Consider the following 12,547-nt stretch of genomic DNA (forward strand, 5'->3'; position numbering starts at 1 on the left):
AACAAAGAGATGGAGCAAGTGCATCCTAAACACAGAGTGAGACACTGCTCAGGTTCTCTCCTTCCCTCAATCTATCCAGGGTCCTATACCATGCTCAAGACCATGACCAGCTCAGATCCCATGGTCAAAGTTGGTGTAGTTTAGATAGATTCCCTCCCCCTACACTTCCTTAAACAGATTGTTATACCAAGCTAGACCAGGGACAGGACAGAGCTCCTATATCCCGAATCCCCCTCGTTACCTGGCTCTTGATGCCTTGCTGCGTGATGAAGGTTTTCAGAGCCCCTGTCTCAGAGTTCTGAGGATAGCCAAAGTCCAGGATTTCTACAGAAGGGTAAAGAAGAATCAGCTCAATGAACCCACAAGACAGGAGAGCTCCAGGGTGTAAGTCACTGCCAACACACGCAGCCCGCAGCACTAAACATTCCTAGAGGGAGAAAGGACTGGCGCATGGCTGCCCGCCCCCCCGCCACAGAACCTGGAGCCTCTGAAGCAGGGCAGACACGACCAGCCCAAGACTCGCACCAGAATGCTCCTCTGCAGCAGAGACACAGCCCTGCTGGGCTAACTGCCGTGACTGTATGGGGGAAATCGTACTTTCAAGCCAGTTTGGGGGCAAGGGAGAGTTTGTTCATCTGAAAGTGGGGAGCTCACTAGCTCTCACGGGGCTGTACTTCAGGGTCTAAATACCAGCAAGACAAGACAGACATCCAAGGGACACTGAAGAGGGTCTATCCACAGACATCCAAGGGACACTGAAGAGGGTCTATCCACAGACATCCAAGGGACACTGAAGAGGGTCTATCCAACAGCAGAATAATCTATCTTTGCAGCATTTTCTTTAGGTTTTGATTTTCGCATGAAGATGTAATAAAAATCAAAACCTAAAAAAATAACAGCAGAGTAGTGACACCGCAGTGCGAGCCAGCAGGGGAGAGAAACAGCCGTTAGCTACAGAGAAAGAAGTGCACTTGGCCCCTCCAGGGGAGAGCGGGCCACCTACACAAAATCCAGCGGGGACGGCAAACCTGTAATGTGAATAGAACATGACACTGCACATGCAGGAACTGTTACCACTCTGCTAGGAGAGGGCAGGCTTTGAGCACCAAAGGCAGAGCCTGCCATGTAAGAGAAATGGCAATAAATTACAGCTCTCTAGCTTCTCCTCCACCCCCATCAAGAGGGACCTGCAGAAAGTTTATCAAGCACTAACTGTGACCTTTGGGCAGGCAACTGAATGCTAGTACACCCACACTTGTTTCATTCTTTTGATTTCAAGTCTGGAGGAAGATGGAGCTCAGTTTTAGGAAACAGCTGACACTGGCTATCAAGAGAGTCAAGGCATTAGAAATAATTATCTTTGTATTAGTGTTAGGCAAGATGAGGACCCAGAATCAGCCCAAGTGCAGGTATTTAGCCTCCACAGATCCAAGCAGGTGTTTTTTTTTTTTTTTTTAAATACACTGAGCATCAAAAAAAGTTTCAATGAGCATCCAAAGAGGTACCTGTAATAGCCAGATAGAAGAGAGTGCAGTTCAGAGCTGCTTCCAATGGCGTATTATTGCACTCTCTCCCCAGTGAGAGGAGAGGGCTGAGGTGTTAGCTCCCCGGACTTGCTCTAACACCAAGTACGGAACAGGGCAAACAGCCCACATGGCATGGCCACCAGCTCTTGATTAGATTCAATGATGGTCGCTGAAGCAGTGATTTGCTTCACTTTCTCTACGTTATGCCATCCTCATCACCATGATAGCACAGGTAATCTCACTACTGAAATGAGGAGCAGCTAACAAGTGTAAGTGTTTGAGAATGGGGGAAGCTCCATTGTCCTACACTTGAGAGCCTGGGAGGCAGAATGCAATGGAACGTTAAAGCAGAGCTGGAAGCGGTATGGCCCTGCCCCATACAAACTACACAAAGATACTCTGAGAGCCAACACTGGGATGGCGGTAAGCTATGTCTGACTAGATCCTGGGAACTAACTGGGTGTCTCCAGTAGGGGTCACAAGGGAAACTCCTCACCATCCAGCAGCTCATAGATCAGCACGAAGTTGTTCTTGATGTTCTCCTCACTGATCTTCCCAAAGTAGGCAGTCATCACGTCGCACATCTTGTAGAGGAATTCGAAGACCATGGCAGCATTGACATTCTGCTTGGTGACTGCAGCCAGCCAGATGTTGGAACGCTTGACATGGAAGAAACTGGTGCGGGCAATGTTGGTGACAGGTGAACGCACCTGCTGCCGTGCGTGGATGACATTGACACGGAAGGCGTCCACTGCATTCCGCCTAGAGGATTGTCACAAGAGGCGGAAAAACAGAATTAAACTCCATATGCACCCTGCAGGTTTGGCTACAGTTTCTGACCAGCTGCCTAAGGTCTACATTTGTTCGACTACAGCTATGTGCACCTGGCCCTTATCAGGAAGGGTGTTTGGGACATTCTAGCTAATGGAGTCTAACGGAGTTAAGAGATGGTAAATCCTGGAATATACTATGTGAAGGGGACAAGGAAAGAACCTACTGGACCTCTAAGAAGCTTTGGATTAAGGCTCAATGTCAATTCCCATCTGCCTCCAGATGGAAATTTCTCAACTGGCCTAACAAGAGGCTTCCTCTCAGTTCACCTTGCTAGTGCTCCCTCATTAACTAGCACGGTCAGAGGCCAAAAGGCATGGCAGGCTGTGGCCTAGTTAGCGAGAAACCCAATTCTGACTAAATACACAACAGCCTGGTACTTCCTGTTCTCCACCCCTTAAAGCTTCACAGCAGCCTGGCTTCTATACCTGCTGCCCCGCACAACTTGCTTGATGTTTAGGTTGACTGCAACCCCTTCTGCATGGAAGGAACTGCTGTCATATCACATGCCATCGTGAAAATCCATCAAATCCTACTAGATTCACTTGCCTGATATATGGAGGCAGGCGGTGTCAGGAATGGGATTGTTCCCAGATCTGCTTCATCTCTGAACACAGCAAGCATTAATAAGGAAGCTCAAACCAGTAGGTGAAGTGTAGAATTTAGAGCCTATTTTACTTGTTTCCAGTTTACACTGCTACTCCTTATTATGCTATATTCAACTATAGAACAGCAGAGTGGTTTGACTGGTGGTTTTTAGAATTCCAATGGTGCAACATGCTAATGGAAATGCACTAGTGTATTTGCATAGTGCAGGCAGGTGCTGTGCAAGCTTCCCCTATGTAGCTCTGCCATTTCCCTTAACGGCAACATGATGCACTACCATTCTGGTCATCTGCCTTAAAACCCACTACACAGTTGACAATTTATGTGCACTAGGCCAAGTCCTTACTGTACAAATGTCTTTACTTTTGAGAGATGTGGAATTTAAACCTAGAACTAAACTCCAGAGGCTGGCTCTTCAACCTTCTGCATTATGTAGCAGGAAGGTTTTGGAATCTTGATCACTGCATAGTTACCAGACTGTACTCCCATAATTAAGTTGGAAGTCCGTTAAGACTAGGAATCCAGGGAGTAAGTCAGGAGGCTTTTTACACTCTTTTCTTGATGCAAGCTTGAGAACTACAGTCTGTACACCAAGGAATGAGCTAGGAGCCATACAATAGTCCTTCAATACCTCTGCTCTGGGACTGACCCTATGATATAGAACAGGGTTTCTCAAACTGGTCTGCGGACCCCTGGTGGTCCACGAGGGTGCTCCAGGGGATCTGAGAGTCATGTCCAGAGCCACTGGCCCTGCTGATCAACTCCTCCTCCAAGTGCCTCCTGCATGCTGCGGAACAGCTGTTCAGCGGCATGCAGGAGGCACTGGGAGGGAGGGAGAAGGAGGAAAGAGGTGGGGAAGAGGAGGGGCAGGGGTAAGGCCTGGAGCTGAGCAGGGAGTTTGGGGGTCCATGAAAAAATTTAAGTCAAAAAGTGGGTCCTCAGGTTGCTAAAGTCTGAGAACCGCTGATATAGAAGATAGAAATAAAATGTTTAATAGGCTGTTAGGTATTGAACTGCCTACTGCAATTCTGATGCCTTTGCAATTTGGTAATCAAGATACTGGGTATAGTTAATATTAGTGATTTGGATAGTAAATACCCATCCTCAAAATGGACTAAGTTCCAGCCCCTTCAATCCTTGTCACCTACACTATGTTGTCAAGTATTACTGCCCAAGAACCTCGAAGAATACTAGTTTAGTTTCGGTCTTCAAGATGCAGACAGGCTGATAAGAATTACTTCTCATCCTGAAGAGTTTAAGTTCCTCAGTAATACTGAAGTGTTACCCAATAAACCCTGCAACGAATGATAATGCTCCAAGATTGGACTAAATCCTTCTCCACTAACTAATTCTAGCCCCAAGCGTCATGGACTGGTCCAAGACAGAGAGGAAGCCTCAAATGAATGAAACCTTTTAGCACATCAATTCCCCACTTCGTAGGGCCAGTCATGGCCTGCCACGCATCTCTTACCTATTGCTACAGCAGCCAATGAGATGGGATGGACAGAAATGGCGCCAGCGAAGAAAGGAGGAGTGACAGCAACAAGAGAAAGGGTTAGAAACACACACAAGGCACAATGAATTCAAAGAGATAAGGAGAGACCAACAGCACCCCCTCCCCATTTCCAGGCACAAGCGGCGAAGGAGGTACTTCATGGAAAGTCACAAGCTGTGACAACAGTGAAGCCATTGCAGACAGAAACTTAACATGCAGTGGTCACTCAGCAGTTGTCTGTGCCAACAGATTTCTGTGCTGTGTAGTGGCAGCTCTAATTGGGTGTTTAGTCAGAGCCATACCCAAGTCGCTATCAGTATTACCCAATTCGCACTCTTATGAGCAGTTTATTACAAATAAAATGGCAGACACCAAGAATGAAGAAGCCTCAAAGTGTCTGACTGCATCTAAAGGAGAAGCCTGCTTAGAGTTTAGATTTCCCCTACCAGCAGATATCAGGAGTGATATTACTGATCTGACTGAGACACCATTCTCTCCTAAAAGGTTATTGTTTTGGCTGAAGCATCTTAGGCTTGGTCCAACCACAGGGAAGTATAGAAAGTCAGGCACAATCAATCAGAGCATGAAGGAGAGATGGCACTTCCAGAAGATTCAGATGCTGCACTTTGTCATCAGCTTGGCACAACTATGAACAAGTGTGATAACCACAAAGCACAAGAGCAATATTAATGGAGTCTGGTTTGAACCAAATGCTCAAGAATTAGAGGATACATGCAATTTGCCATTTAATAGCACATTCCTACCAGGTGTCTATATGGAGATAACATGTTTAAACGCAGGTAGGATTACTTCAGGAGTTAACCATACAAATAAAAACAGTGCTTGAAGGTTACAGTGAACCCTTCCGTGGTATCCTGAATTAAATGCACTGTGCTTTTGTTTTGATATGGAGTTTAAGAAAGGTAACGACTATTTATGCATGCATCTAGTTACATTGCATTGGCAGATGCACTACATGCATTTATTTCAAGCCATTCTTTTAGAGAGAAGTTGCAAGCAAACAAATCTCAAATTTGATTGCTATACAGAAGTGCCAGGAAATTCAAAGCAATGGTTACTTAACTGTCACTCTGCTCACTGGACACTAAAGTTACCATACGCAGTTTAAGATTCTCCATATGCACAAGGGGAAAGGGTTCTAGGTACTGTAGACCCATGGCTTTGAGTTTCTCTCCCAGTGTGTAGGTTTCAAGTTTCCATAGAGTTTGACAGGAGTGAAGGGCCAAACAAGAGCCAAGGAGTCAGAAGCCCTAATTTCTCAGAGTTCACATAAGGCATAAGCAGCAACACAAGTCTTCCCAATCCCATCCCCATCTAGTCCCAATCCTCTCCCTCCAAAGACAGACATCCTGTCAGTGGGTCTCAGCTCTGGCACCGAAAGACGAAAGACGAACATGCAGGGAATGAGCTATCTACCAACAAGGGCGTCAGCAGTGATTTTGTGGCATGCATACCTCCCCTCTATTCTCAAGAGTGCATGACACTCATGTTGACTTTTGCATTTACATCACTGTTCGGCTAAGATGGTTTGGAAACAAGAGTCCACAGGCTCCAGGAGAGTCACAATATAGCCATTTAGGATACCAAATTGATCCAGCAATGCTTTAGCAACAAGATTGGAGCATTTCATACCCAGACTCCACTTAGGACACTGGACAACAGTATTTTTTATTTCCTTTGGAATACTTGGAAGCTGGATAGTATTCCATTCTCTTCTGCCCTTTAAACACATCATTGGAGACAGGCCACAACAGCTTAAAGCAGACATGGCTTTGCTATTTCCTGGTTTGGACATCAGCATTAAGCTCTCCTTACTCACTACACAGTACATCAGAAATAACACTAATTTAATTGCTCACTTCCATCACAAGTTTTTAGAATGCACAGGACACTCCCTACCAAGTTACAACTATTTATAAAAATAGCATACGTGAGCCATTAGCCAACTCTGTACCAGGTTCCAGACACCGACAGAAGAAATCCCCAATAATTCTTTGGGCACTTTAAGAGCTAGGTGAAGTTCCTGCTGAAAGATGAATTGATCTTTACCAGTTTTAGAAGTTACAAGATAAGTGAAACTGAAGCAGTTTTGCAGAGCTGCAAATTGTGAGAAACCCTTCCCTCAGGAAGCCTTTCACCAAAGTTTATACCAGGGGTTGGAAACCTTTCAGAAGAGGTGTGCCGAGTCTTCATTTATTCACTCTAATTTAAGGTTTCGCGTGCCAGTAATACATTAACATTTTTAGAAGGTCTCTTTCTGTACGTCTATAATATAACTAAACTATTGTTGTATGTAAAGTAAATAAGGTTTTTAAAATGTTTAAGAAGCTTCATTTAAAATTAAATTAAAATGCAGAGCCCCCTGGACTGCTGGCCAGGACCCAGGCAGTGTGAGTGCCACTGAAAAAGTCAGTTTGCGTGCCACCTTTGGCACGCATGCCATAGGTTGCCTACCCCTGGTTTATACTGTACCCTTGGAAAGAGGTGCTGAAAGCAAAAGTACCCACCTCACTCAGCCACATTAGCAGCTTGAGCATATGTACAGGCCCAGGCTTGGCCAACCCACTTTATAATCTCCTCAGTGCCAAGCAGTTGTAGTAATTTTATAGACATACTTTTCTAGTTCCTTCCAGGCAAGACATTTAACATGGGCCTCAATTCTCTGATTTGTAAGAGGAGGAAAGTTACTGAAAGCAAAATCCAGACACAGTATTGTGATCTCCACCGCCGTGTAGAGGTAGGAGTTCTCCTTCAGTCAAAGGAGGTTAAATGGGCCCAGACTGGCTAGTCAACTTGCTTAGCAAGGCAGAGGTCACGTTTCTCAACCCAGGGGTCACAATGAATGCGTCAAAGGGTCACGCAGAGAGCTGCAGAGTGAGCCCACGCCGTGTTTACTCTGCAGTGGCAGCTCTGGTCCCACAGGGCTGGCTAGACGCCACTCCTTGTTCCAGGAGTTGCAACCTGGTGCATGGGGTGCTGCTCAGGTTTGGCCCAGCTGCCCCTCCGTCATGAGTTAAGAGCCAAATACGAGTAAGTGGCGCTGCAACCCCAAATACCAGATCACAATGCCACTCACCAGCACGGCTCAACCAGCACAGGGATGCCAGGCAAACCTGAGCAGTGCTAACCCCAGAGATCGCAATGCCCAGAGTGGGGACAGGAGCTACTTCTAGAATACGCACAGTGTACTTATTTAGCATGCATTTCATATATATATATTAGTATATCATGGGTAACAAATACTTAAGCCAGATTTTGTTGTTGTTGTTGTTGCACTAAAGCTATTTACTAGGTCATGACAGGCCATCACGGTTTACAAATGGGTCCTGAGTCCAAAGAGGTTGCGAACTGCTGAATGAGGTACCGGACTGGGAGCAAAGGCCAAGGCTCCAGTACTGCCACCTGTTCTGCCAGCAGCTTTTTCCAGTCACAAGGGTGACTTTTCATGCAAAAAAGATCACATGCCTCACTGCATATTAGGTTCTGAAAGACTGACATGCTGGGGGTGCAAAACAAAGGGAACTGCAAGTTATATTTCACCCAGCTATGGCCTTATGCAAGCCAGTGTTTCAATGGATGCTATTCAGATAAAGCTAGGGTGACCAGATGTCCCAATTTTATAGGGACAGTCCCGATTTTTGGGTCTCTCTTATACAGGCTCCTATTACACACACACACACACACACACACACACACACCCCAATCCCGATTTTTCACACTTGCTGTCTGGTCACCCTAGATAAACCATCCTTAAGCGGTGTCATTTTTAGAGACATTAGAATCAACTTTTAGCTCTACAAGGCTGCAGAATTCATACCCTTAACTGAATTCTTATGAGACTTTACATGTTGATATTTGCAGGAAAGGAGAGAATTGCATACTTGTTTCTCCACTACACATTCTGCATTAGTGTAGATGTGTGTGTCAATACCCAGCAGATATCACAAAATCTTCAGAGGGCTGCTTATTTTTGGGTGTTAGAATATTCTGAAACATTTATGCAGATGCATTGTCTCCCTGGCCATCACATGAGCAAGAGGGAGAGAAGCTATTACAAGCTCTCCCATTTAGCACTTGGGAGTATTAAAAGGTAGCCTATAAAGCAAAATTGGGTTCTGCGCCCTTTCATTACACATAACAAAGAAGAAAAGCCTGAAAGATTCTCCTTTCTAAAGGACAAATTCATGTTTTGCATACCCTGGGAAAGGCAACTAGAGAATTAGTTAAGTTAGAACATACAAGAATGAAAGATGAGCAATTGAAGGTAAGGGACTGTTTAGAACCTGTTCCCCCCGCTTAACAGCTGACTCCAATCCATAATGCACACTTGGGACAAGAATGTGTATTAGACATTTGCTATTCAGCATAAAATAAGTACACATCCCAAGTGATACATAGAGTCATCCTCTAGAAAACTCAGGACATATCAAGTTTTATATATTGATACTTTGAAGTTTAAAAAAAACAATCAAGAAAACTTACAGGCTGTCATACATCATAAGCAGCAGAGTGAGGCCAAAACCCAGTTTAATTTTAAATTCTTCACAGATCTCAGAAGTCTTAACACCAGATATTAGTAAGAAAACTGCTCAAGACAGTCTAAGGAGGACAGAAGACTGAAGCTTGAAGAGCTTACCTCCTGCCTAGCTCTGGCCAACATCACCTTCGCTATTAGCTTCTACACAAGTTGCACTTTCTGCAGAGAAAGCTGGCTCACGGGTCACTTAATCTGCTCATTGTAGTTTTTCAGCCAGTCAGGGAAGAGAGTCAGCAGGGGACATACGACTACATTGCGTGGAATTTTCAACACTGTCAAGTGATGCTCTGTGGGATAGCTGCCCAGAGTGCACCACTCCGAATACTGCCGCAAGTGCCGCAAGTGTGAACACGCTATTGCGCAGGCAGCGGACAGTGTGAATACACAACAGTGGTTTCCCTTCAGCGCTCTGAGCGGCAACGTAACTGCCGGCAAAGAAACTCTGCCAGTGCAGACATTCCCTAAAAAGTCTGACAGACCAAGGATGCATTTTAAACTTATCAGTTAAATAAGCTTCCTTGTATTGTTGTGTTAAATAGCTACTTCCCCTTCCACCTTTCCATGAACATGGTCAATCACCACCACTCTATTCCAGTCCAGGGATAAAAGCTAAACTTTATTATGAGGCAAACAAGTCCACTACACAACCCAGCTCCAAAAATAGGCATTCTTCAGTCTGCAGCAGCCTAAATAAAGGTCCCTGGGAAGCGAAGATCTGCTCTGAAAAGAGATTAAGAATAGCAGTGGGGTTCCACATCAAGGTGGACTCTGCTTATTGCACAATCATGCTCCCTTCTCTCATCTGAAAGTTCTGGGTTCTTCTGCACCATCAGTAGTAGAGATTCTACAGGCCCAGTTAGACCTGCAAAAACACCTGGGCAGTTCTACTGCCTTCAGAAGATTTGAACAGTCATAATTGATTTGATTATGTGATTCCAATCTGTTGATACTGGACATTAGAGGCAAGAGTTTCACTATATTAAAAAGGTGCCTTGCAAAATCATTTTTTTTTTTTTTTAGGAAAAAGCTGCACTTGAGAGTTGGATTGCTAAGTCTATGGGCATGCTTCTGTCTGGTTTCCATATCAGGAGGCACTAGCAGACACATAATTTCTGTTGAGCACTGCTAGATCTTCGGATCCTTGACTTGATAAATATAGAGGTCAGAGACCGATCATCAGGGAAGCACCAGCTGACAGATGTGCCAGGTAAAGCAAGTTTCAAATCTATTCTAGGGGTTGCCTAAATTCAACTGGTGTTGTCTTTATGATAACCAGTGGATATCACAGGCTTGATCCAAGCTGTAAGAACGAATTGCATGCTGAGCCCTGTAGACCAGTGGTTCTCAATCTTACCCAACTTACGTACCCCTTTCAGCTTTTGTCTTGTGTACCCCAGGTTTCACCTCAAACTATTAGCTTACAAAATCAGACATAAAAATACAAAACAAAAAAATAAAATTGTCACAGCACAGTTACTGAAAAATTGCTTCCTTTCTCATTTTGTCTGCATGTAATTTTAGTCTGTACTGACTTCGCTAGTGCTTTTTATGTAACCTGTTGTAAAACTAGGCAAGTATCTAGAGGAGTTGATGTACTACTGGAATACCTCTGCATACCCCCAGGGGAACGTGTATCCCTGGTTGAGAACCACTGCTGTAGACTACCTCTTTTATACAAGTCAGATGTAATCTTCAGGCTCCTGGGACATGGGCAAACTTTGCCCAACGGCTTTGCGGCGATATCCAAGTATGGAAACGTACCCTCTATTTCTCCCCATGCTTGCGGGGAAGACTAGCACGTGTGCCCTAGGCCTGGTATGTGGTATACACTCAAATGCCATTTCACCACTCCTGCTTTAACTGCAAATCTACCAGCTTTGCTGGAAGTATCAAGTTAGGAAGTATCTCCTTACAGAGGTTCTTAGCAAGAGAAGCCCAGCCTTACTAGCAGGGTATACTTTATCATCACCTGAAGGACACCAATATTCAGAAACAGATCTAGAGTATGTCAAAAAATCCTGCTCGTTAAGTTAATGTAGTTAAGAACTAGTCTCACATGCATGCACAGCTAATGCAGAGGAAGCAGCTCTGGAATGTTGTCTTCACAGTGAGTGGGACTAGAGTGCAGAGACCAAGGATGCAGAGGCTTTAAGCTGGAGCCAAGTTACTTACCCAATGTCATCACGGTAGACTCGAGAGATTAGAACCTCTCCTTTGTGATTATAAATGAACAAGCCTCCGATCATGATGGAACCTTAGTCTTCTCTTTCCATATTGCATAAGACCTGAGAAGACAGAGGGAGCATTAGGCTTTTTGTATAGCAATAAGTGGTGTAACTTTACAGTATTCGAGACTTTTCACAGCACTAAATTCTATCAGCTGGGAGATGAGCACAAATGACTCATGTATGTAGTCAGTCACTGTAAAAGGTGAGAGTTCTGACAGGTCTGTATTAAGGTACTAAAATCCCTACATGAAGTTACAGGCTTGAATATATGGTGGGATACTAGATCACCATAAAGATTCTGCCAATTAGAGCCAAGTGGAAACTTTACACAAGCTCTGATGTGGCTTCTCAGTCAGTTTACCAGGTTATGAACGAAGTCCCAGTTATTCAGGAAAGCGAACACTGATCTGTCACTCTGATTTAGTTGGGAATTGGTCCTGTTCTGAGCAGGGGGTTGGACTAGATGACCTCCTGAGGTCCCTTCCAACCCTGATAGTCTATGATTCTATGAAACACAAGCTTTGTGGCTCAGTCACTCTGGACCTGTGCATATGCCCTTGCTGGCAGTGCCACGGCAATAAGCTATCTTGAACTGCTGTTCTACAAAGGTCAAAAAAGGGTATTGGTCCAGGATTCTTACATCCTGAGATCTAAAAAGTTTGAGGTGGTTTTAAAAAAGTATCTTATCTAGGAACTCCAAGACTACTTTACTTACTCATGATTTTCACCCCAAGCAGACCCTTTTCCTGATCCTCAATGCAGTGATAGCCAACAGTAGAGTTTATTCATTCTGAAGTTTACCTATGGGTGCACATTTTGTAACCTGAGTAAGCTAAAGTTTAAGAGATGAACTTCCTAGTTAAGGTATTAATGGCACAGAATGACCTGTACTGTTAAAGCTCCTTGCTGCTGACATGACACTACTTGGTATTGCATGAAATTTTGGTGAAGCTCTGGGGATTTTGCCTCTTACAATCACATTATGCTTGGAGCTCTAGGTGTAGCAACTGCATAAACTGACAGGTTTCAGAGTGGTAGCTGTGTTAGTTTATATCAGCAAAAAGAACCAAGTGGGTTTTAGCCCATGAAAACTTATGCCCAAATAAATTTGTTAGACTAAGGTGCCACAAGTACTCCTCATTCTTTTTGCATAAACTGAGGATATTCGAGCTATTTAGCTTGAGTTGACAATTGAAGCTGCTCTTTTTAAATAAGAAAGTCTGTTGCCCAAGGGTTTCAAAGGAACCTTAGAAGTATGATCACCAAGTGTAAAGCAGCAGTATCTGCCCATTTTCAGAAACAG

The 12,547-nt window shown here is 44.4% G+C and overlaps 1 protein-coding gene across 4 annotated transcripts in view; it reads right to left on the reverse strand.

Annotated features, from left to right (window-relative positions):
• The window catches only part of AP2M1 (adaptor related protein complex 2 subunit mu 1), a 45,215-nt gene that overhangs the window by 12,855 nt on the left and 19,813 nt on the right, over positions 1-12,547 (reverse strand). For 2 of the 4 annotated variants that reach the window (XM_034781257.1, XM_034781254.1), the window contains exons 2-5: positions 11,189-11,301; positions 4,435-4,440; positions 2,023-2,288; positions 242-324 (exon numbers count right to left, since the gene is read on the reverse strand). In XM_034781257.1, coding sequence (XP_034637148.1) covers positions 242-324; positions 2,023-2,288; positions 4,435-4,440; positions 11,189-11,262 — 429 coding nt within the window. In that variant the 5' untranslated portion in view covers positions 11,263-11,301. The remainder of the gene's footprint in view (positions 1-241; positions 325-2,022; positions 2,289-4,434; positions 4,441-11,188; positions 11,302-12,547) is intronic. The other 2 variants (XM_034781258.1, XM_034781256.1) reach the window with 1 other exon arrangement.

This window comes from Trachemys scripta, chromosome 9, assembly GCF_013100865.1.
Source record: "Trachemys scripta elegans isolate TJP31775 chromosome 9, CAS_Tse_1.0, whole genome shotgun sequence".
Classification (NCBI taxonomy): domain Eukaryota; kingdom Metazoa; phylum Chordata; order Testudines; family Emydidae; genus Trachemys; species Trachemys scripta.